Source organism: Diadema antillarum, unplaced genomic scaffold, assembly GCF_040938485.1.
Source record: "Diadema antillarum isolate AM-2024a unplaced genomic scaffold, OU_Dant_1.0 scf00000050, whole genome shotgun sequence".
Classification (NCBI taxonomy): Eukaryota; Metazoa; Echinodermata; class Echinoidea; order Diadematoida; family Diadematidae; genus Diadema; species Diadema antillarum.
In genome coordinates, this window is record NW_027270939.1 from 490650 (window position 1) to 516850 (window position 26201).

The window sequence follows — 26201 nt, forward strand, 5'->3', positions numbered from 1 at the left end:
TTAATGTCAGCAAAACCCCAATTTTTGTCGTATGTATTTGCTTAGAATTGAATTGGTTGCCATGCTCTCTTTATTCTGATTTCGTATAGAACTAGAAATGTCGCTATGGCGACTGGTATGCCTCCGCCATAATGCATGATTCTCCTAATAGGTCTATAGTACATGTGGACAATGTGTGATTACATTTTCACAAAATTGGCAAAATATTAAAATGACATGTTTGTCACAAATGTATTGAATGTTTACCTTCCTTGACCTATGTTTAATTGGATGAATAGGAGAGCATGTATTTGGGGATTTAAGAACTTTAACTTGACTTTGACCATTTCATAAGTTTATGCATTGAGTAATTTTCAGGGTATGGAGAAAAAGCATAATTTCTGTATTGAACAGTAAATTGTTATCATTTTCATCTGGCCTTTGATTTATAAGAGAAGCACTGTCAGGCAGAACATACATAAATTCAGCATGTACTAAGTTTCAAGATAACTTGAGCCACTTCCGAGATATGGAGAAAAAAGTAAGTTCAGCACTTTCATTTGATCTTTGACCTTTGACCTTCTTGGCAAAAAAAAAAATCCCAGAGAATCTCTATTGGGTTAGACATGCATACATCAAGTTTAAAAAAAAAATAAATATCCTGCTGGCATTGCATAAATATAAGGAAAATAGTAAGATTTTGAAGTATTGCCCTTGACCTTTGACCCCTGCATGACCTTTGACCCCATGAACCCTAAATTCCCTAGATAACCACTGCCAGTCAGTAGATGCATATACACTATGTTCCATGAAGATACCTTGAACAATTTCCAAGATACAGAGAAAAAAGTGAAATTTTAACATTTTACTTGACCTTTTGACCTCATGACCCTAAACTTTCACCAGAGAATCTTAATTGGGTAGTACATGTATACACTAAGTTTCAAGAAAATATCTTCTAGCATTGCATAGATATGGAGGAAATAGTAAAATTTTCAGCATTTGACCTTGACCTTTTGACCTTTGACCTTGAGCATGTGCACCCAAAAGTTGATAGGCATGACAACTTCACCCCCTAATACACATACATGCCAAGTTTCATTAGGATACCTCAAAAGGTTTTGGTAGTTACCCTGTCCACAAAATTCATTACGGACGGACGGAAGGACGGACGGACGGACGGACGGACGGACGGACAACCCGAAAACATAATGCCTCCGGCACCACTTCGTGGCGGAGGCATAAAAAATCAGGTAAAATATTGTAAGACAGGCGGAAGAGATTTTAAGTATTGGTTTTCGCGATCCGCAAAAAAGATATTTCGGCCCTAAAAGGACAGAAATTGACCTGTGCTTACAAATATATTTTATCACAGCAGATTTAATGTTGTTTTGAATCCTATCACTGAAAAAATAAATATATTTGGCAATCTTTGGAAAACCCACGATTCCTCCCGTAATCGCAATACTGTGAGCGTGATGACGAACAAAACAAGACGGGACCTACCTGAAAGAACTGGGGGGCGTTTCATCAACGAGTTCATCGGAGGTTTTCACCGACAAATTTGCTATCAGCCAATCAGACGCAAGGATTTCAGTAGCTTTTAACAGTTGTCGGTGTAAATCACCGACAAAAAGTTTCATGAAACACCCCCCAGAAAACGACATTCGCTTTCACGTCTCTCCGTTTATAGGTGGTATTCGTAAACTCGTCTTCCTCGAAGGTCACAGTCGAAAAAACACAGACATAAAGCATAGTTGATATTATTATGACCATGGTGTTTGATTTTAGGTGAAAGAATGAAATAAAAATAAATACTTTTAAAGTAAAAAATTGATAGAAAATAACTATTTCAAGGTATTAAAATAATTATAAATCATATTATCTTTTGAATTTTTATGAATATTTTTTTTTTCTGTGCCCTTCTCTACATGATGTAACTCTCATCTTTATCAGCAACGTCGACGAATAACACAGAGAAGAAGAATGATTGCCAGTGTTTGTGGTGAAATTCTGCGATTTAAGCACATATCCAGGTCGGTATACTATGTGATATTATTAAGTTTGTTATAAGGCAATTGCAATCGTGAGACATACCTTTAAATAGGAGCTCTTTGTCTGGTGTTTTTGTCTGTGAAGGCTGCAACTCCGTCAAATGAACGAGAGCGAGTATGTTCATTATTGTTACTGCTGCCTGGAGTGGAATCTCAATTGTAATCGTGTGTTGTGTTGTAACGGGTAAGGTTTACTGTCTGCAGGATATATGCACCGTCTTCAACGCTGTGGTCTCTGGACAGAGAGTGGTAGACTGTAGTAGCCAAGTAGGCCTACGTATTACTATTATAGACCACTGAAGTCTCTCGTCTGTCGTCACTGAACCGCTGAAGTGTAGAGTCTAAAATCTAGTGCCTGAATACTGATTACTGTATAGATCTAGACCACCACTGTAAGCTGTAAACTTTACAATGTACCTTACCTGGTAAGAAATTGTAGCATAAAGTAAATTTACCGTAGTTATGGGTAAACTCGGCCTAGCGGTAGCGGGTAAACTCGGTGCTACTCTTGTGCGCGCTGGGGGCCGAGTTTGCCCATAACTATGTATGAGTCTATGACTATGGTACATAGTAAAGGGGACCCCCAGTTTTCGGCCGGCCTCCAGAATCTGGACACTTACCACAAGCCAGCAAATTCTAACAACTGTCACATCGCACGCATATCACTGTCCGCCATTGTTTCACATACTGGCACACTCGTTCACCACAGGAAAGTGCCTGACCTGAATGTAAGTCACATCGAAAAACCCATCTAAAATCCCACATTTCGTCGTCAAAAACGCAGAATCGGCGCAACTTTTGTGGGTCCCATTGTAAGAATCAGGGTTGCCAAAAAAGCACTAAAAATTGAAAAACAATGCCGTTCTGTTACTAGATTTTTCGCTTATTGCAAGCTCAGAGTGTGATGGTATCCTCAAAAACACAAAAGAAAAATAAAATCTCCATATGTGCTGAATCAGCGAGTAAATGTACAGGGGCTGAATGCAAATGCCGAGTCACCAGAATTCGGACACGAACGGGCACGGCAACGTCCGCAATGCAACCTTGCACCAACAAGGTACATGTATGGCGCGCGCTCATTTTTCAGCGGCCTCGTATGTGTATTAACATTGAATGTGTACAGCGCGTATCCAAATTTTGGAGAGGCTGTCCGAATTCTGGGGAATTATCAAGATATGATAATATTGGGGATTTTGTGACATTTTATGATGTATTTAACAAAATCAATATTGGGAAAAAGTAGTTTGGTATATTTAAAGGCACATGCTCAGGGTGGTCCACAACTTGAAATTTTAGCATGTTGCAATTCAGAATCTGAGAATAAATTGCAGAAATTGAATATGCGCGGAGCGCACACGATGAGTACATACATGTAGTACGCAATATTTTGCTGCTTACAAAACTCTCTTTGTGCTGCTTACATTCAATGTTCTCTCTCATGTTTTACACTAATATCTAAAGTACCTGGTAGTTTGATGTTTCTTATGTTATGCACATGTTTTGCACATTTTTTAATACTTTTACTTTGAGCTTGTTGCAAATTCTTAAGGATGTTGCATAGCATGTTGCTGGCGTTTTGGGATGTTGCACAAGAATTTTAGCATGTTGCAGCGACATGCTAAAACCCCTCGTGGACCACCCTGCATGCTGGTCCCGGTGGTTTAGTCAAATGCGTACGCGGGCGCACGGCGCAAGTTTCCTATAGAGACCTACGCTATTGACTCCTCTTTAGCGCTTACGCTGTGACCCATTTCCCCGAGTCCGAAGAAGTCCGATCCACTGTAGTCAGTGGTCCGATCACAGTTCGGCTCATGATTCGGCTGAGGGGGATGACAGATTTAGCCAACTTCTTTTGTGATGTCATAATAAGAAGCACATATGCACGCACCCTGGCATTACTACAGACTGCGTGATGCGCAGAGAAGACAACGAAGGCAACGTAACTTAGCAACACCTACGCGCTTTACTCTTGATGACAGCTCAACTTTGGCAATCTTACACCTATCAATGCTAACGGTGATCGGCAGTATCATCAACAGCGCCCTCTACACTACCGGCGGGACTATGCGCCTTTAACATACATTAATTGTTATACGTGTAATCTTGTATGTATTATTTGAGTGGAGCAAATATTGCAGAAAAACTTAAGTGTCCAAAAATTGGTGGTTTTACTCAGACACCCTAGTACGGATCTAGATGGTAAAAGTCAAGGTCAACACCTTAAAATTTCGCTATTTTCCCTCTTATTTATGCAATGCCTACAGGATTTTTCTTGAAACAGAATATATACATTGTATGTCTTACCCAATAGAGATTCTCTTGGAAGTTTCTTGCCAAAAGGTCAAAGATTAAAAGGTCAAAGATCAAGTGAAAGTGCTAAATTTCACTTCTTCCACCATATCTCAAAAGTGACTCAAAGTATCATCATGAAACTTAGTAATTATCTATGCTTGTTCTACCTGACAGTGATTCTTGGGAATTTTAGGGTCAAAGGTCAAGGGACAAAGGCCTGGTTAAAATGCTAAAATTTTACTATTTAATACTGAAATTACAGTTCTTCTCCATACTTTGAAAATTACTTAATGCATAAACTTATCAAAGGGTCAAAAGTCAAGTAAAAATCCTCAAATCCCCAAATACTTGCACTCTTAAACAATATAGCCATTCATCCAGTTATACCTACATGTAGTTCAAAGAAAGTGAACATTCAACACATTTGTGACAAGCCTGTCATTGGGGGCATACCAGTCGCCATGGCGACATCATCTATTGCCCAATTGGCATAATCAGGCACCATGCCCTGGGTTCGATAGCATGTGTTCTGGTACTGTGTGCATGTGTGTGGGATTTCGTGTTGGGATATACATGTACAGTAACTGTACAGTGTCATGTGTGTGTATGTCAATGCGTGTGCTTAATAAAAGCACTTATGGTGCGCTGTGGCGTTTGCTCTAAATGCCCTTTCATGTGCCGCATGAGCAGCGACAGGGTGCTGTGTATGGCACTCAGTACAACTCAAGAGTGCTAGAAACTCTATTACTATTAACTGGTAAACCCTTGGCCTTCGTATGATTTTAAATGAATGGATATATCTCAAGGAGCCGTGGATCACTAACTGAGCTATTACAGAGGGCTTACATGTCCAAAACTGTCCCTAGGGAGATAATTCTGTGAAAACATGAAAGAAAAAAAATCCTTAAAAATCTTATCCCTATCTGTCTGTTAATACCAGCTACACAGTTACCAATTTACAGGCAGCCACCACATGTATGCACAGTTGTACATGCATGCCTGCCTGACCTGCGCAGGTGATGTCCATGAATTGTAGCAGCGGCAGATGAATGAAGGAGGCATAAACATATTAGTGTGATTGTTGTGGCTAGCAAGGATGTTCAAAATTCACAGGCTTTTGTATTGCAGACTTCCCAACACTTTCCGCCATCTGGTAATCTTTTGCGGTGCAATATTGTTTTGCAAGACATTGCAGTGTTAGGCGAGCTTAAAATCATACAAATACTATGGCATGTAAAGCTAGATAACCCTGCAATAGAGAGCAATGGCCCGGTTTACCTGCACAGGATATCACTCCGTGCTCAACGTTTTGTTAGAATGATGCATGATCGCAAGCTATCACTATAAAATCGCAGTGTAAGGTGGGCTTTAGCGACCCTTTCAAGTGGCATTCCATACAGCAAGAGAAGCTCACCAGCTGTTCAGTGCGTGATGGTTCATGGGATATCACCTTGGCATAAAACCATGCATACGGGGATAGAGGAACCGATAATATATAGCCCGAAAGTGCATGATTGCCTAACTAGACTGTAATGTATTATTATAGTGTGGTGTGGACAATCCAGGGGTTCAGGGGCCACACACAGTTTTGACCTTAAAATGACTCTGATTTGATATTTTGGGTCGCACGTTGTCATTGTTTGCCTTCCTTACACTCTCCCTACATGTATGTCGCTTCCCTCCCCAACTTTCCCCTGTCTAGGCTCTTCTTCTGCTAAGCAACAGTCCCTGCAAGGACTATATACACATGGTGTTACCGTAAACCTCTCTTCCTCATTTACTTCACCATGCAAACCTCCAAACAGTGCACATAAACGCTGCACAACTTGCACATTTTCGTGTACTTCACCATGCAAACCTCCAAACAGTGCACATAAACGCTGCACAACTTGCACATTTTCGTGTTCAATCACATTTGGGGTTAAACTGTTTTAGCAGTCTTGGAGGTATTGTAAAATGTGCACCATTTATCGGAGGGGAGGTCAGTTATTGTGAAAACAGAACTAGTCAGGGCCTGCCTTGGCAGGTGGCCTGAGTGGTGTAAACAGAGAAGAGATCAAATTTTGATAGGATTTTCGAAACAGTTTGAGGGTGTTTCAAATTGTATTAAAATAGGGTATCATGTTGCATTGTTCCATGACCATTAAACCGAATAATGCAATGGCATGGCTATGGACTGGACTGGTCACCATAATGCCCCTTTTCCTTGGAGTGGTTTGATGTTGAAAGTTTGTGTTCATTTGGTATTACTAGCATAGTATCAATGATTTATATGGCCCCATTATGGTTTCATGACTTTTAAGAAAAAATGATGAGATGGTATGATAACAATGAAGATAATGAGTAATGGTAATGGTACATATTACCTCTGATGATAGTGATAAAGAAATAAACCTAATACAATAAACCATGATCTATAATATGTACATGGTGTACATTTGTATTACTGGCCTGGTGTCCTATGATGTACATGTACATATGCACATTCTACTGTAGGCATAGTAACAATGACGTAAAACACACAACTTTCAACCACACGTTAGACTGGATGCATATTGAGGTACAGTGCTCACCTGATTATAGGCTGCCCCTTTAGTGGGAACGAGGCTTAACTGCAACAAAATTTGGTGTTTACCCAACAAACTTTTTTTTTTTTTTTTTTGTGCTGATTACAGTCTAAACAGACTCCCAACAGATTCTTTCTTTTATTTTCTTTCACAACAGAAAGTGGTTTGGAAGTGTTTATTTGACAGTTGCTTGTCAATAATTGTGTAGAAATAGACATGAAATATGTGCCCCATCACCATAATATCATGTCACAGATATCATAATGTCACAAACACTAAAGCTCAGAAAACTGCAAAATATTCCTTTTGCAAAACCCCAAAAGAACAACAACAACCAAACAGATAAAGAAACCACTACAAATGCCCCAGAGTTTCATAATCATCTTGTCTAGGTTTTAGAAGGCTATGAATGTTTTGAAATTATTCAAAGTTTTTCTGTTTTTGTGAAGCATGTTGTAACTGAGGTACTCTGTGGCCGGTTATTCATTATTCGTCGCTGGGGCGACAAGACCTCGTATCTACAAAATGTCAAATGTCCAGGAGAGCAAAAAAAAACATGGCAGCCAAAGCACTACTCGTATATCCAATGGGATAACCTCTCCTTTGACATGCCACGGTGGCTTCATTTTGGGGATAAGACTGCTAGGATTTGGACAGGACATCACTTAACTGATTACGTTGCCATTAATCCCCCCCCCCCCCCCCCAAAAAAAAAAAAAAAAAAAAAAAAAAAAATCACCAAAATTTCAGAAAAGGTCTTGTCAACCCAGCGACAATTTTCTTTTTTTTTTATGAAGGGAGACAATTTACTTGAAGTTGATAATTATAGCTTTAAAGTGGGAAGGCAATGATCAAAAAATGCATTCCCTGCAACTCATGTAGCCATCAATAGCACTTACAAAAGAGTATCAATAATATTGTGCATTCCGCAGGATAAATTTGTGGCACGGATAGAGGAGGGAATTGATGTGAATATACTTGTAATAATAGCCATAATAAACTTCATTTTTATTCTATGTTATTACAGAAATTGCAGTTAATTTGGTATTGTCTGCTTTTATCACTTGAAAAAAAATGTAGACTGTGACAGAGATGGGATAAATTTTACTGGCCAACAGTGTTTGATACTGCAGGGATGTGCTGTATGCCAAGATATGATTTCTCTGTAACCCAACAAGGTAAAATACTCCAAATCCAAAGTGCTGGAAGCAGATGAAAATCACTGTGTTTTATTTAACAATTCTGAAGTCTCCGAACAATGCTACATGGAATATTGCTTTTTAGTTTTGTTTGTGAAATCCTTTTTTTTTTTGTATGTGTGTGTACAAATGTAGAAAAAGCACACTGCTTTCCTATGCCTAAACTGTATAACAAATAAGGGTTTTCATCATTTTCGTTTTTTGCTTCATGGAGATCTAGGTACATTGCCTTGTTGTGTTTTTGTGTGTTTGTGTGTACCTTTGTACTGAGCTTTGTCTCAAAAGGAAATACACCCAAAGGGTATTGAGCAATATGCATGCTATATATAGTAAATGACATTTAAGTCACAGGATGGTAGCCAGGGAATTCCCCATTTCTCACTGACATAACTCGGTTAACTGTGCACGTTTTTATTCCATTGCATTTAATGGTGGTTTTGAAAAAAAAAAGGGCTAAACCCTACTTCTTGTTTGATGTTGTTTCTCCACGAATTGCAGGAAATTCCTGACTTTTGGAGACAGTTGACAACGGGTGCATAATGACGGAGAGCTCTTCGAAATGGGCTTGTGAGTACTGCACCTACCACAACTGGTCCAACGCCATCAAATGCACCCTCTGCCACGCTCCGAAGCCAGTGCAGCTGATAACTTCGCCAACCCAAGATAGCTCCTCCACATCTCTTGTGGAAGAGGACAGGACTCACAGCCCCCAACGCCTCATCCTGCCAGAAGTGGAGAGCAGCGCCCCCAAGTGGCCTTGTAAAGCATGCACCTACCTAAACTGGCCCCAAGCTGCCAAATGTGCACTGTGCCACACCCCAAAGGGGACCGGTCCACCCGCTGGAGATAACAGCAAAGGGCGAAGCCAGCCACGCTCCAAACTAGTCCGCCCCACAGTGGGCCAACAGACTGTCAACAATGACCGCAATCGCAGTATATGCAACAGTACCAAAAAGTGGACTTGTGCCTCGTGCACCTACGAGAATTGGCCCAAGGCCAAACACTGCATTCTCTGTGGGTGTGGACGGCAGAAGCCAAGCCCAGACACGAGCATCGGAGCAGGCAGCACTCTGATTGAGGAGAACCTTCGGAACTCTGGCGCCTCAAGCCGTACCTCACCCACCAGCTCTCCCCCACGCAGCCCAGGCCCAACGCTCTCGTCAGTCAAAGTGCCTGCCATCGGAGCCACCTCTACTCTTGGCCATGGTACCATCAACGTCGATCAGGAGAAGCGCATAAAGCTGATCCGACGCCGGCTCCGCAAGTCTGACTGGTTCTTCCTCAATGCCTGCAATGGCGTGGTGGACGACGACCACCAGGCTGTCGAGACGTACCTGGCGTCGGGCGGGAACCCAACGCGCCAGCTTACAGCTGATGAGGTGCTCCTCCTCAATCGTTCTGGTGTCTTTGATGTTGGACTGACCCTTGTCCACCTGGCTGTTCGCTTCAGAAGGGAAGACCTTCTAGCCGTGCTGCTGTCAAGAGACATTGCCACTCACACTGTCAAACGGCCGCCGTCTAATGTGTGCCCAGAACTTGCCTCAGACATTCGAAAAGATGTTGCAAAGTCAATACGGCAGAGGAAGGGGGATTTCCCATGCTATTTTGTTACAGATATTATAACATTTATACTACCAGGAGGTAAGAACTCAGCATATCTGTAGAAAATGTGATGAAAATATTTTATAAAATCTTCAACTCATTTGTAAACACAGTGATATCTTCTTGGTATCATAACTAAATTATGCAAATATGTCCCTTACAAGTTCAAATCCATGACAGACGTAAGTGAAATGTCAGTTTTTGTGATTATACTTTTTTATCAGCTGCAGTAAGGAAATTTAAGAACAAAGTGGTGTAACCTATTTTCTGCAAATTTGTCACATAAGCTACATCTCTTTACCATGCAGTGGTATTTATAATACATACCTTTCAAATGTTTCCTGCTCCCATAGTAAATTTTTTTGGGGGGTGGGACATGTATACGACTTTTTGTATGTCTTGTTCCACTGAAATTATGAACATTTTAATTTTGTTGTTTAGGGCATGATATGAGATGAAGGGCAGTCTAGTCATTTGCCCTGTCTCGTACGTGAGAACATGCACCTTGCAAGTGTTTAATTTCATGTGAAATATTAAACATTGAACATTTTATTGTTTCCCCCAAAACGGTGCTTGTGCCGTGAAGACCCTTGCTTATGTTAGGCTGTTTAATAGACTTAAGGTTTGTTTGTTCTTTTCAGTCATTATTTTTCACAATATGATATTCTGGTGGTCAAGAAAAGGAAAAATAAAGTTGGAAACATTGGTTTTGAAGACTGTGCAGTCTTGAAAAACTAACTAATATGAAAATTACCTGAATGAGACATAATTTTTTTGTTTCTTCACAAGTTATTATTGAAAAATTCTTGTGTCATGATTTCAGTCTTAACTGGTAATTCAAATGTTGATGAAGGAATTACAATATTATGTAGCTTATGAGAAAATGGTACATACACGTATGTATGTGTGTTTTGCTTAATGGAATTACTATTATTATTGTTTCTCTCTGTTTAGAAATTAACTACCTCCCTCATTCGGTGCGTAATCAACTCTTGGATGAGCTTCTCGATCAAGATGCTCAAAAAGGTATGGATGAGACGGTAATGTAACCGACATTGTAGTGTTGGGGAAGAGGTTGGGGGATTCACCCATGTTGACCGTTTTGTGCACTGTCAAACTCTACAAGATGCCATAGGGAAACCATTCAAATCCACCACATAGTGACAATGTCTCTTACTTTACAAAACTCTGTGCAGTACCTGTTGCAAAGTCAAACTGATGTGGTTTTATGACAGAGACTATTCATCATGTTGATAGATAAATAGTCTTTTTTCTTGCTCTTCTGTTCTTGTATTGAAGTTGGTACAATGTATGGTGTGTTTCAGTTAAAGAAATGCCATCGCTCCAACAATATCACCATTGACCAAAATGTTATGGATAGTAGAAGAGTAATTTGACCCCTACAAAAAACTTCTGGAGTTTTGGCAAGCGTAAGCTAAGCTAGATTTGCTTACTATCACTTTCTAACAGACCTATGTTTTATTGAAATGGTGATGGGAACTACATGTCTCTCTTCTGCAACAGAAGATATTACAGTCATTTGAAGTGAGGAAGAGCAAAGTTCTGTTCGTCATGTGCTAACAAATGAGAGCTACTTTCTGTGGTTTGAAGTCACATGTTCCTTCATCGCCCACTGCATCTCTGTTCTCAGAGCTGGAGCAGGAGTCGCCCATCATTAACTGGAGCCTGGAAGTGACGGATTCCATGGGGAGCCGCCTCTACGCCCTCTGGAACCGTACGGCCGGCGACTGCCTGCTTGACTCGGTGCTTCAAGCCACCTGGGGTGTGTTTGACACCGACGCGGTGCTCCGGAGGGCACTGGGCGATAGTCTCAATGAAGGGGCTCACAGGTGAGATGAGTTAGAATTTATAAACAGATTCTGGGAAGGGCTTGGGGGTGGAGAATAAGGGATGTGTGGAAGGAGATGTGGGGGGGGGGGGTGGGAGGGAGACAAGCATTGATTTGAGCCAAGTATATGGATAGCACTTCACTTTATATTCTTTCCCGCTGTCATTATCAAAACCTCACATTGATTTAAAAGTGGTTTTGAATAAATTCTAACTGAATGCAATAAAGTCTTATTTGATTTCTCCTTGGTTCACATGAGGTTTAAATCTTGAAGTATTATTTGTGATAGTCATTTTAGAAACAGGGCTTCTGTGGTGCATGTCAATTCAAAGTCTTGCCAACAGGCAGCTGGAGTGGGTGGCTGTGTGATGTACTTCGGTACTTGCTTTACTTTCAGAACGACAACTTTTGAGGGGCATAGCATTGTAGTTGCTACATTAATGAACCTCAAATATGATTTACGTGTTTATCGATTATATCTTTATTCATTTTTTTTAATGAACCAATGGGAAAGTTATAAAGGGGTTATGTTGTTTGCTTCATCTAATTTTCAAACCCGGTTGTGACTGCTGCAACTGTATCCATTAACATTTGAAACTTCCACCACTTATTTCCATAGTTTTATTACATATTTTATTTATGTACAGTTGCAAATTGCTTGATTTCAAAACTATACTTGATTTTTTGGCACACACAGTAGCATTGGAATACTATGTTCAAGCCATATTTCAAACAGATCACTAACACTGTGATTTTTATCATTGATATCTTGTTTGTGCAATTTTCACAACTTTTGTATGTTTGAGTGTTTCTTCATCAGAGTGAACACAATTTTGCAGCCCAGTCAACGAAGTTTAGCAAGTCATAAATTGAGCCATGACAACATTGAATTATGTCTTTTAATCTGCAAGACTGTTACTTTGCCTGTATGATGCATACTTAGCCTTTTTGTGTTGGTCTCCAACAATAAACTTCACTGAGCATTCTCCCTCTCCTCCTCCTCCCCGCCCCCATATATGTGTTCTCTCCCTTTGCCTGCAAGCAGGTTCTACAGTCGGTGGAAGGCCTACGAGTCCATGCACATGGAGAGCATGCACTTCAGCCTGGACGATGACCAGTGGCTGAACGACTGGTCACTCATGCTGAGCCTGGCCGGCCAGCCCGGGGCGGCCCTGGAGCAGACCCACATCTTTGCCCTGGCCCACATTCTGCGCCGGCCCATCATTGTCTACGGCGTCAAGTTCATCAAGAGCTTCCGTGGCGAGAACCTGGGCTATGCACGCTTTCAAGGTACACTTATGTGTCCACCATTTTTGGTTTTGTTTTGTTTTCCATGCCATTCACCCTGTCACATATGGCTCTACCTTTTTGTTTCTTTTTATTTTGCATTTGTACATACTGTGTCTGCAGTTGAAATTTTGGGCCTAATGTGAAAGGTAACTTTATGATGCTTCCACATTATATCGCTGTTTTCATGGCATATCCTGTACAGATATAGGGTGGTATGGGATTTCTTGATATAACTTTACATTTACATGTATGTTAGTTCTGCTGATACATCCGTGCATATTTAATACTTATTCCTTCCTCTCTTCAATAAAGTTGAAAGGACCTATTGACCCTTAAACTATAGTAAGATGATCATAGAGAAGGAGTAAAAATTTGGAGTAAAGTTATAACAGCACAAAGTAACCACATTCCCCAATTCATTCATTTCACTTATAATGCTTTCACTTCGATCAGTTCCAACCAAAGGGGAAAAAAAAGAAAAAGAGCACCCACTTGTTAGGACAAACAAGGTAAAACAATGATAAAACTGATATTATGACTTCTCAAAGAATCTTGTGTTTTGAATGAAAAGGGAACATCTTCCTGTCCTGTTGTAATGTTGTGATTTGCAACAAATGATGTAGATATATAATATCCTCAAGTGATGTCTACCTTTATCCCCACTTACTGCTTCACCCCTCCCCCAGGTGTGTATCTCCCACTGCTCTGGGAGGTGACATTCTGCTGCAAGTCCCCCATCGCCCTGGCCTACACCCGCGGTCACTTCTCTGCCCTCGTGGCCCAGGAGTCAGAGACGGAGGACAACCGTGGTGCAGGTGCCAACCTGGATGGCGGGGACAACACACAGACGGTCTACTTGCCCCTCACAGACAGCGAGGGCAAACTGCTGCCTGTCCACTTTATCACTCCACTGGAGGTGAGGAAGTGGCTGTATGTTGTGTGACATTTCTGACATGACTGTGTCAGAGATGCTAACTGTTCTTTTCTTTTTTCTTTTCTTTTTTTTTGCCAGAAATCTTGCAAGTTTCATGGGAAATACTGTTTTTCCACAAAAAATACACCTTTTCAGCCCTCCGAATACTGCAGTGATGTTTGCAAAGTTGTCAACTGTGTTGTATTGTGTGAATAGATGCCTGCCACACCCTACAGGGCCCTTTGGACATGGAAGTCTTGCTAATATCAATTTGAGTTTATATTGGGCATTGACTTCTGACAAGGGAGATGTTTCTGATAGCTAAGTGACACTTGCTTGTGCAATAATGTCATGCCACAAGTTACCATTGAAGCTGATCTTGTTAAAGTGGAAACCCTAGTCAAATTGAAGTCATATAGTGACAATTTAGATCTCATAGTAACAGACATATTTTTTCTCCTTTTTTTTAAAGAAAGTATACATCATTTGCCAGAGTTGAGATGTTGGTATGCTGTAAATTTTCCCATGCCTGGTCCATGTTTCTTCCATTTTACATTCACCTCTCATTTCTCTTTAAACGTTAACTGTAATGGTTGTGTCTCAGATTTAATCGGATAGTTTTCACTTTGCTTTCAATCTAGAGATTACTCTGTTGGATGTTCCAGAGAGTGCTATGAAGGACCACTATAAAAGTCAAGCTGTATTTACACTCTGTTGGTTCCAGGAGGGAAGGCAGCATGTACTTCTTCTTATCTTATATTTACATGACTACAATGAATGGTAGCCGTTGTCACTGTCCTTATAATATCTCTTTCTCTCTGTCTCTCATTTTCCCTTTGTCTTTATACACTCTCCAACTCTTTATTTCTCTTTCAACACTCACATGTTTCCATTCACATACTTTCCATTTTGTGTTCCCTTGCACATGTTCTCAGTCTCAAAATGTTGCCTTTGCCACACATTCAATACAATTATGTCTGTTTTCTCCTCTTCCCCTTTGGTATCCGTCCCTCCTCATGTCCCATCCCCGGCTATCAATCATCAGGTTGGTACCGAGGAGCGGCTGCTGAACGAGTGGCTAGACTGTTGCTACACGGCAGGAGGCACCTTTGTGGCCCAGCAGGTTCACCAGCGGCAGCGGCCGGTCCTCATCGGTCAGATGGTGGAGGAGTGGCTGCAGCGCTATCGCCGCCTCGCCCAGGAGTTATGATGACGGCGGCAGACCGGGAGCAAGCTCCGTTTCAACCTCCGCGGTGCAACGGCCTCGCTGTCACTTATTCAGTGAGTGTGTACTTTTTTTGGTGATGCTGCTCAGCTCTGCCCTGCCCTGCCATTGACTCACAACGGTTGAGAGAGAGAGTGAAATTTTTTTTTATGCCACAAGGTTTTCTTTTTGTTGTTGTTTTATGTGAGCATTGTTAAAGGAAGCATAAACACGCAGCCTGCGGATCGACTCTTCAGAATGTCTGAAGCCTAGATAGTGGTTCTAGACAAAATGTGTTTGAAAGCGTCTCTCCACTCATCTCAAAAGACACTTTTTGGTTTTCAGATTTTTGAGTTATCCTCTCTTCCTCAGTTTTGTATGAAGTTTAAAATGGTTGGATCTAACTTTGCTCTCCCTGTGTGAAAGCTTTCAGCGTGTCCCCCAAATGGCTCGTAGAAGGCATTTACTCCACTCAAGCAAAGCATCCTGCTTCTCTGCCATGCCATCATTTGGGGAGAGTGCTATCAGTTAGTTTTACTGTAACCTTCAAACCCCACAAGTGAGACTGCGGAACCCTGTACTGCCGTGCAAACAGTCGTGGCTGAATCATTATTCGGGACCCATATTGAGTCAGCAACGGATTGATCCTGTATAGATATTAGTTGTGTTTTTTTCTTTATGTTTGGTGTTTTTGCATGTGTTCAATCAGTTTTATGTGGTTTTGTTTCTTTGAATCAAACTGCTATGGTGCAAAATATATCCATGTCAAACTTTGTTAAAAGTTCTTTAATAACTATTCACAAGTAGCAGTATAATTTATATTCTCAAGGTTCAGTTGGAATGTGTCTCTTATGAGGATGGGTTTTTTTTTAAATGTTTTTAGTTCAGTTATCAGTGTTGGGTTGTTTATAGCTCACCTGAGCTATTGCAATCATTCATCGTCCAATATGTGTCGTGCACCATCTGTCATGGATAAAATTTTTTACATAATCAGCTTCTTCTTGAAAACCCCATGATGTATTTTCACCAAATTTGGCAGATAGCACCTCTAGGTTGATAAGACCTTGTGTGCTTGATACTAGCCACATTTCCCAGAGGATTTTCTTCAAATTTGGTATGGAGGTGTATCATAAGTTTAGGTGATATCGCTTTTACTTGTTCCATCTTTATACACACAAAAAAAAAAATGTTGATTTTTGGGAGTCTGCTTGTGTGCACTCTACAAGCCACATTTCTCGAAGGATTTTGTTCATTATGTTGTCCAGATGTTTATCATAGTGAAATCATGCTATACTGTATGGCAGAGGATTTTGCAACAAACTGGGGGATACACAGGTGCTGTTGCATGACAACTCACATCTCTAGATGTTGGTGTGGTTTTTTTTTTTTGTATGGTTTATGCAGAATAGATTGAATATTTTGCTATTTGTTATGTTTAGTTTGTGTTGCCATTTTCATTCTCAAAGATGCAGGTGTTAACACTGTCACTTCCCAAAATTGTTCTTTATATGATGAAAGATCTTATCAATTTGGTGCTTGTTTCCTGGTGGCAGGATGCACAGAGCAAAGTGGAAGTTTGATGTGCGCCTTCCTCGACAAAAACCAAACAAACAACATGTGGGGAAAAGATCAGTATCTTAGCAACAGCTGCTGCTTCCATTGTCTGTTTTTTAGGTTGATTTTTCTTTTGTGTACTTGCAGTCACTTGCTTGTCAAACATCATGCAATGATAAGACGTGATTGGTAAAATGGTAACTTGATAGGGGAAAAATACAAACAAACAACACTCTTCTTCCTTCCTCTCATCCATTTCTTCCTTTTTAGTTGTTCTTTCCTTTCCTTCTCTTTGGTTGGAAGGGAAATTAAGCCTGCTAGAAGTTGGAGAGAACAGACTTTAGATGGGAAGCTGCAAAGGAAGGGAGTATCTTGTGGCAGGGTGATGTTTCATTCTCTTTATCTCTAGCACCGCCAAGATTACATGCATGCAGCTGTGCGAAAAAAGATTTAGCGCGACACAGAACCTCAAGAAAATGAAGTATTTTGCCTCTGATTTATTTATATCATGATGCAAGAGCTAGTTTTGTAACAGTAGATACAGAGATTTGATACTAAAAGCAAACAAACAACAGAAAAAAAAAAGAAAATGTAATCATAATATTTCATCTGTGAATGTAGACATAAGCTTTTTATGAAGGTGAGAAGAGCCTCATGTCTTAATCTTGTGTGGACATTGGATTTTGTTATTTATCCCAGTTTTGAATATTTGCATGCAAATGATTTTTGTACGATGCTTGCTGTGATTTCTTCGGTGAGTGAATGTTCCCTGGAAATGGGCAAAAATTATGACTTTAGTGCAATGGTATGTTTAATCTTTGTAGCAAGTTTCAACTGTCACTACTTGTGTTTGAACTGTCACAATGAACGGGAAGTGAACCTGATGGAAAAAGATTCATATTGCTTGAATGTATATTGGGAGGTAGCAAATTGATATATTGATATATATCAAACCATTGTTAATTTGTTGCGCGATTCCACCAATGTCATTCAAAATCCTTCTACAGAAAGTTCTCCTTTAATGTCATCAAAGTGGACCTTCCTATGTTAATTCCAGTTTATCTGATCTTATTGCTCTATCTAGTTTTGATAGTCACCTTTTTTCGTTAAGAGACTTTGTGTAACATGTGCTCATGAATTATTGTGTGCATTTTAAGTTAGCAACTCATAACCATAAGTTGTAGCATTTCACCATGATGTAGGTTTTCATTGGTATCGAAAATTATTAATCTATGCCATGGTTTTATATTTGTAGGATTTAAATAGAAGGGAATGAAGTGCGAAACATATATTCAGTAAGTCTGTGAAGAATTCTCAGTCAAAATATTCACCTTTTATCTGATGTGTTTCTAGGAAAATAGAATGGCACATGTATAATCTGTGGATATATATGCTTGTGAAGGCTGTATAAAACTGAATGTAATTACAAGAGGATAGGAGTGCAATGGCTCCTACTGTACCTTCTGACTGAACTGCATGGGATTATACAGTCTGCTGTGTGTAACATTCTGAGCATAACCCATGCCAACATTGCTCTATAGAGGCCTTTCAGCATAGAAGTGGATTGGCTTTGGCATTTTTACCTTCTCTTGGGCTTGGTTTACAAACAAAAACCATGTCACCTCAAATATGTACATGTACTTCTGGAATACTTGAGGTGGATGCAAAGTGCATTTATTTATTTTTTTCTTCATCAGAAAAGTTGGTCTTAGGATTATGTTTGGCACTAAAGGATTTGTTGGACAACCTTCAAGGTATATTGAAATCCTGGACATGAACAACAGGGATGCCAGTCTACCCGATTAAGCAGGAGACTTGCAGGAAATGTACTATCATGAGCCAGTTTTAAAGGGATGGTATAGTTGTGGTTGAGACTTGGCTTCAAGTTGCCAACTTATTTGTGAGATAATGAGAAACCGCTCATGAAATGTGAAAGCGCACACAATTCTAAGAGGAATTCAAAGTTGATTTGATGAAAATTGCTGTTTAAAATGACCGAGATATTACAAAACAAAGAGATTCTATCGAAAGGTGGAACACACCTTTAATTGGGGCCACTTTGGTTTTTGTTTTGTTTTGTTTTGTTTTGTTTTGTTTTTTGGATATCTCGGCTTTTTCAAAATCAATTTTCATAAAATAAACTTTGAATACCTCTGGAATTGTATGCTCTTTAATATTTAAATAGGGCTTCTAATCATCTCACAAATAAGTTGGAAAGTTTGGAAGTTAAAATCTGAATCCCCTATCTCAACCAAAAATATACATTTAACAATCCCTGTGATTCTAGAGATAGGCATCTCCGTGATAGCCAGTGAGAAGTCCCTCAATTTCTTTGGCTGTTGCATTTCAATATTGGCAGCTCTGTTACCATCATGTAGTGCCCTATACACCAGATATATTCAATGAATGTCCATGGAGTGTAGGTTGATTTAAAAACCATGAAATTTTCGAAGTATGATCAACACCATTTGAAATGTCTGATATCAGAATTTATTTATTCATGTGAGCCTCTACTGGCAGTGATAAACAATATTTTCACTATGCCTATTACGACAGGGTCATCTAGGAGATTTTTCCTTTTTGCATGCATGAGTGATTATACATGTAAGCATATTATGACAGTTTTTGTAACACAAATTATATATATGTAAATTTTGCAGATCTAACAAGTTAGGTGGTAGGTCTGTTTACATTAGACAAAAATTTTCTTACTTTTTTTTTCATAATGGGTGACTTGAATCTAAGCTATGGTGTATTTTGTAGTTTGTTTTCACCTTATTTGTGCAATGCATTTATATGTTATATGACTTACAGTGTAGTTTAAACTGTATTTTTGTGTCTATTCATCGAAAAAAAAGATGATTGCAACAGTGATGTGACTGTTTGCAGGAGTTGATTTGTGTGTTCATGAAAATTGGACGGTATGGCATGACATCTTATTTATGTCTCTTAATGAGCATTCTGTGAGGCTAACTTCCGTAATGTTCAAGTGTGCAGTGCTTTACCTCTATGTAGGAGTAGGTTAACATTTCTTATTTATCCTGTACAATTTGGTGTTCGGGCATTTCGCAGACCTCGTGTCAAAGAATATTGTTTTGCGCTGTATAATATGCATATTTTGGTTTGTTTCAACATGCAGGTTGTCAAAGACTGATTTCTTTCAGTTACATGGTAGATTTCAGAGTGCATAAAGAACAGGAGGGTATTGAAAATGAACTGCCACTTTGTCGAGCAGGCATGTCACAGTCACATTTTACATTGCTTCTTTCGTACTCTCTATCTCTCTCATAATCACTCTATCTGTGTCTGTCTGTTTGTTTGTCTACCTGTCTGTCTGTCTGTCTGTCTGTCTGCTCCATCTCATAGAATACCATGCAATCACCAAAGCTGCCTGTGTCCCGTAGGAAGTACATTCAAAATTATGGAATGCAAGTGAGGGATGCTATAACAGTAATCTGTCGGAATGAAATCATACAGTTATTATTTGTGTGTGTGTGTTGGGGGGGGGGGGGGAAGGGTCATAAAATAACGAACAGCAAAGCATTAATAATATTTGAAACACTAATATTTGTCTATTGGACAGTTTTGAAGCCATTGTCTCCACTATTTAAACTTCACCTCCTGAATGGCAAATTTATCATTGTAGCATTTGAGTGAGATGTTATGTTGGCCTTGTTATTCGGTTTTGCTTTCTTTTTTGTAGCAGAAAAAAGCTGTGAAAGACAAAATTTTGGCATTCATGTATAAAGGAAGCAGAAGATTGTGAAGCTGTGTTCCATGGTTACAACACTAGATGCAAACAGAAATCGAAATGTGATGGTTTGCATTTGGCATGACACTCTTATCTATTCACCTGGTAACATTTTGGGCCATTCATAGTGCCAATGCAAGTGATGTGAAATAATATTGGTGCATGAGGGTTTAATTTCATCGCATTGCCTTGTAAGAGATCAGTTGTTTTCGTAACTGCTTGTTGAATGTTTTTGTTGCATTGAAAATGTATGTTACTTGTTTATCTCATTATCAGAGAATATAGGACCGAGTGGACTAAAATCCGTTACTTTGCATTCTCATCGGCTTTCTTGGTGTGCACTCAATTTGTTTCTTTACATTTTCTCAGCTCAGGATTAGAGGCTTATGGAAAGATACATGATGTATTCCTGTTGTCAGCTCTTCATCTCCTGAATCTAATTTTCATTAACAATTACTTGCTCTACTTCAGTTGATTGTCTGTGACTGTTATGTTTTGTTCCAATTATAATGATTATCCATTTGCTCAATGATCAAACAGACAATAGACAATACATACATAGAAAATGTGATGAACACATAACAGAAATGATGATCAAAGTAGAAATGGAGACTGAAGAACAGGGTGAAAAAAATAGATTGTTGGCCAGGTCTGATGCATTGAAGTTCAACACCATTGCTTCAAAACATATTGGCCCGAATTCACGAAGGTGGTACAAATGAAACCATGGTTTAAACCATGGACAAAAACCATGGTTTAAACCATGGACAAAAACCATGGAGCGCCAAGTGTCGCACGGAATATTTCGCTACGAAATTGGTCATTTCGTCGACTAAATGACCGTTTCGTTAACGAAATTATCATTTCTTTACAAAATGTTGTCATTCGTTACAAAATAATAATTTCATCGACGAAATGACTGATTTTGTAGCGAAACATTTCATGCGACACTTAGCGCTCCATGGTTTTTGTCCATGGTTTAAACCATGGTTTTATTTGTACCACCTTCGTGAATTCGGGCCTATGCGTCCACATGTGCATCTCATTTTCATAAAACAAATAATGGCTGAAAGGAAGTATATTGCATGTAGAACACAGAATGCCTATTTAAACCAGTTTGGATTTACATTCTGTGCATGAGCAAATAAAGGTCATTTGAGAAAAAGTACATAATGAGACACAGAGTTGTAGTGAGCATGGACAGTGTCTGAACATTTTATTAATATTGCAGTGAAAGGGCATTTCTAAACATTCGAGGGAGCCTTTTAAAACAAAAGTTGAGTTGGATTATGTAAGTGGGTGATATTTAGCCATCAACTGTTTTGATTTGATGGTTTTAAATCTAGGGTCATTTGAACCACTGCTACCTGCGAGCTGGTCAAATGTGTTGTGTGTGTGTGTGTGTGTGTGTGTGTGTGTGTGTGTGTGTGTGGTTGTTGTTTTTTCACGCACAAGCATGAACTTGTCAACTGTAGACGAGCAAGAAGTCATCAGTCTTACATTTGATTTATTATTGCAGTTGGACGGAGAGAGATTGGCGAGTGCTCTGACATGTTTGCTCATCAAACAGTCGATTTGCACGTCTGTGATGCTTCATGTTTGCAATTGTCCAGTTATACAAGTTTTTACTGTCGTTCCAGATGGTAGGTCAATTACTTTGCTGCCATACCATAAATGCATTGCCGGCTCTTGAGTGTTTGTCAGGTGAAGACTAGCTCGTGGAGATTATTGAGTGGGTCAGCTCAGCAGGAATTGGTAGACTAGAGATGATAGCCATTCACAATTCTTATTGCTTGATGCAAGCTATGTTCAATTTATTTCAATTTTTTACCTCTAGGGGAAGAGTCATAAGGTGTCTAACAGGAGTTCGGCTTCAGTTTTCACAAGTTCTCTTAGAATGGAGGCAACACTGGTTTTACAATGATTATGAAGTGTCTTTTGATGATGTAAGCAGGTATGCCTTTACGAAAAACGGTCAAAAACAAAGTAATATTCTTTGACTCTGATGATTGTGGAATACAGCATAAGGATCTTTACTCTATTGTGACAATATGTCAGATAAGTACTGAAAATTAATAGGCTTTTCACGAAGTATTCACAATTTTTTTCTTTGTATCACAGCAAAAATGAGAGGAGTGTATTACAGAATAACATTAATATGGTGGAAGTGATCGAACATTAGGACAATATTCGGCTTCGGTAATTGAGCAAAGTGCAGGTCTGATGTTAATGAAATGTTTATAGTGTGGTGGACAAATTGTACATCCTCTTTCTTCACTTCTTTGATGTATTTTGTTTTATACATACTTGTTATTTCATTTTATGCTCTGTCATACGAGGCACATACACTGCATATAAAGCTGTTTTGTGTGCATATGGTGCAAATACCTACTAGTTTATTGTCTATGGTCTTCTCTGAAAAAACAAGACCACCACTGATGCAAATACATCTTATTACAATTTACATAGTGTTCGATTTGTATCAGATGTCCCTAATAAAATGACTTGAAATAGGTGATTTTGGTAGAAAGGGTAACAGCTATGCTCCTTTTCTGTCTAGTAATGTATTTGTCTATGTATAATCATATGTGATAAAAAAAAATAGAAACACTGAAAAACATACTTAATTGGGAGCATGAATACCTATACTTTCTTTTCTTTTGTGTGTGTGTGTGTGTTTGAGGCACTGGATTATGTTAACTGTATTGGTTGTAATATTCAGTAGTAATGCTATGTACAGACCGCATTCAGAGGGTTGTGTGGAATATACTATGATTTTTATGCTCTTCCATAAGGCCTATTCAGTATTGTTAAAATAAGAGTCAAATTTGACTCCCTGTAGAGGGATAGATGTACGTCTCATAGGATGGCTTTGGGACTAATTCTGTATCATCTTGCCAATATTGAGGTAGTATTGGATGCATTATAGAATTTGCACAGGATTTAAAAAAAAATGGGTAAAAGTAAACAGAAGGTACACAACTTATATAACAGTTTGAATACATAAAGCCATGTAACATGACTCTGTAGAGTCCCTGAAATTAATTTAGCTGCACCAATGAATAGGCCATGATATCTTGTGTTAAACCATCATTGACTGCTTGCAAGAAATACTAGTCCTTTATTTGCATTAATTCAACCTATTGGGAGAAATTTCTTATAATTTCGCACTGTCTTGTCTTACACATTAAAGCCATTTTCCCATTTAAAATCACAAAATTTCAAAGTATACCCTGTTATGTCACAGTAAACGGCATAATTTTCCTACTTCTATGTTTGTTTTTTCTTGATGCAATTTCAGGCTCGTTCTCGGTTCTGTAACAGTGCCATCGGTACATGTGACTTGCAGTGCAATGTTTCCTTCAGATTTTTTCTTGATTAGCACAGAACAGACTTTAGAAGTTTCCTTGTGCCAGGCCATGTCAAGTTTTTACCAACGTAGTTGGTATTTTGTAGTGGTATTGGTTCAACTACCACCAGACAAGACATACTGGTAGTTGATTGCATTGCACTATTACGCTGTCAGCCTTGAGGGCTCGGAGATGCATGTCATGGTTTTCTTCTTTTAATCAGCAGCCTTTTGGATGTTTGCAGTGCTGTAGTCTTGCTCCAGTAGCATGGACCAGTTAAACTTCTATAGCAGAAGAGAAAAGAACAGGGAAGAAAAGCCTCAAAAAAGCCATATTCTATTAGCCTATGCAATTACCTAGCTCCCCTATTTTTGTGCTGTATGAATGTAATTAAAGAGCACAGTGGAACCTTCTTTATACATAGAGGTCAAATATACTAAAACATTGCGATAACAAGGTACACTTGTATTTTGAAATTTCCAACTCTTTATGTTTTTGTTTCTGTAAAGATATAGTGAAAACCCTGATATAACAGGGTTATTGTCAATTTTTTTTAGTCCTCTTTATAATGAAGTTCCCTTTTCTGCAATGAAGTAGACATAATTTGTACCATTCAGAAGTATGACAGACAAAGGTTGCCAATTTGGTACTTGTGCGACTAACTGAAACAACTCGGTAGCCTTATGTATCAAGCAAGTTCATAGTGAGAAGGACAATTTTTCCTTTTCCTTTTTTTTCAGGCCTTGTTGCTTGGCGAGTAGTGGTGTTGGTTTGGGTCAGTTATTACGCAGTGCTTACTCAAAGAATTTTCACATTTGATATGTCTTGTATTTGTATGAGCTTGTTAGTTTTTTTTTATTATTGTCTTTATAAACTACCTTCATAATTGATTGGAAAGTTCACATATTTATATTTGTATTGATTAGCATACAATGTCTTTTTAGTTCCACTATGATTGAGTGCAACTCGTGTGCCTGCATGCACCCTCCTCTAAAAACTCCTGACACTTCATAGTGATTTAAATTTGCTCTTCAGTTGGCAAAATTTCCCTATCAAACCATGAGGATGGTAAAGCTATATTGCCGTCACTCACCCAGTTATGCAATTCGGACTGAAATGGGGACAGCATAGGTCGGTGACACTATGATATTGTGTATATACGGCATGAATTATAACCAATTTACTGAATTGACTTAAAGGGGGAAAAAGACAAGAAAAAGAGAAAGATATGTAGCCCTATGTTTTGACTACTTTAGATTTCTATGGAGCCAGAGGTATGGTACCTTTTATGATGTGTGATATACACCTGTATGTAGAGTTTCAGAGCAGTGCACAATAAATTTTGAGAAAAAAAAAGTTTGTTTTTCTGTGTGGTCTTTTTATCAGTGGCATTACTGTTCAAAATCTTCTTTCAATTAACATAGCAAGCCTGTTGCTTTTCAGTTGGGAGTTAGGAAATTCTAATAGTGACTTTACAGTCTCTCCGGTAGTATGGAATTATGTAAGTATATATGACTATGTATTGGCTATGGTCACGTGCTGGTTGAGTAGTATGAAAATAGGTAAGGTAGTGTTGAGCTCTGTGTGTGTATATATATATATCCATCTCTTTTATCTATTTATCTAATATCTATTTATCCATGACGCAAATCTCTTGTTTGAAGAGGCTACACCCCCATAAATAATGCCAGTGTATATCTTGGCAATCAATGATTTAAAAACCAAAGATATAAAACACCTGTTTCTTGACCCTGGCCTAATCTAAGCATCAGTCATCGCCACAGCGCCGGGGGGGGGGGGGGGGGGGGGGGGGGGGGGCTTGGGCGGGGGGCACCCGCGAGGAGGAGATTGTTTTGGTTTTGGCATGGGCTATGTAGCTCCATGGTGTGTGTGTGTGTCGACAAACTTCTACAATGCTCTTTTTCTTATTCCTGTATTTTCGTTATTTATGGGTCAATTTTTTTCGTTCGAAATGTAAAATGGATGACCATAGAATTTCTCAATAGAATGTAAAATTGAAAACTTTAGAAAGGATAGAGAAAATTGAGTTCACTTTGAATGGTCTGCCACAGGCAGATATCCTTATCATGCTCTTACGTAATACCTTAGCTGCTGGAGTCATTAAACCCTGGCTTGGCCTCCAGGTTTGTCACGCCTGAGCAGAAAGTTAATTTGCAATGGACAAATACTTCGACTCCCAACTCCCAAACGAAAAATCTTTAGCGAGGTATAGCACCCCATCAGCTTCGTGGAAGTGGGGTCTCGCCTCAAACGAGGGATTGACGGCATGTACCTATATCAATATATTTATGTACAAACTATACAAATGTAATGCATTCATATATATCAAGATGAGAAGGAAAACAAATACACCTATCAAACATATGGGCCCCGTTTTATCAAAAGATAAAATCGATTTTAAATTTTCTTATCACACAGGTTGCCATAGACTTACAGTTGAAATCAACTTTATAATCAATTTTAGCTCTTCTTAAAACAGGGCCCTGCACTTTAAAGGGGAAATTCATTCCAAAAACAAGTTAGTCTGATAAAAAAAAGAGTAAAATCTTACAAGTTCAATGGTAAAAATTTGACTG

The 26201-nt window shown here is 39.1% G+C and overlaps 1 protein-coding gene across 1 annotated transcript; it reads left to right on the forward strand.

The window, feature by feature from the left end:
• Nucleotides 1–1947: 1947 nt before the first annotated feature.
• LOC139715546 (ubiquitin thioesterase zranb1-like) lies at nucleotides 1948–14955 on the forward strand. The gene is made up of 7 exons (XM_071627110.1): nucleotides 1948–2015; nucleotides 8590–9732; nucleotides 10648–10719; nucleotides 11345–11543; nucleotides 12588–12832; nucleotides 13519–13748; nucleotides 14791–14955. Exons 2-7 carry the CDS (start codon nucleotides 8631–8633, stop codon nucleotides 14953–14955), a joined length of 2013 nt encoding a protein of 670 aa, XP_071483211.1. The 5' UTR covers nucleotides 1948–2015; nucleotides 8590–8630.
• Nucleotides 14956–26201: the final 11246 nt, after the last annotated feature.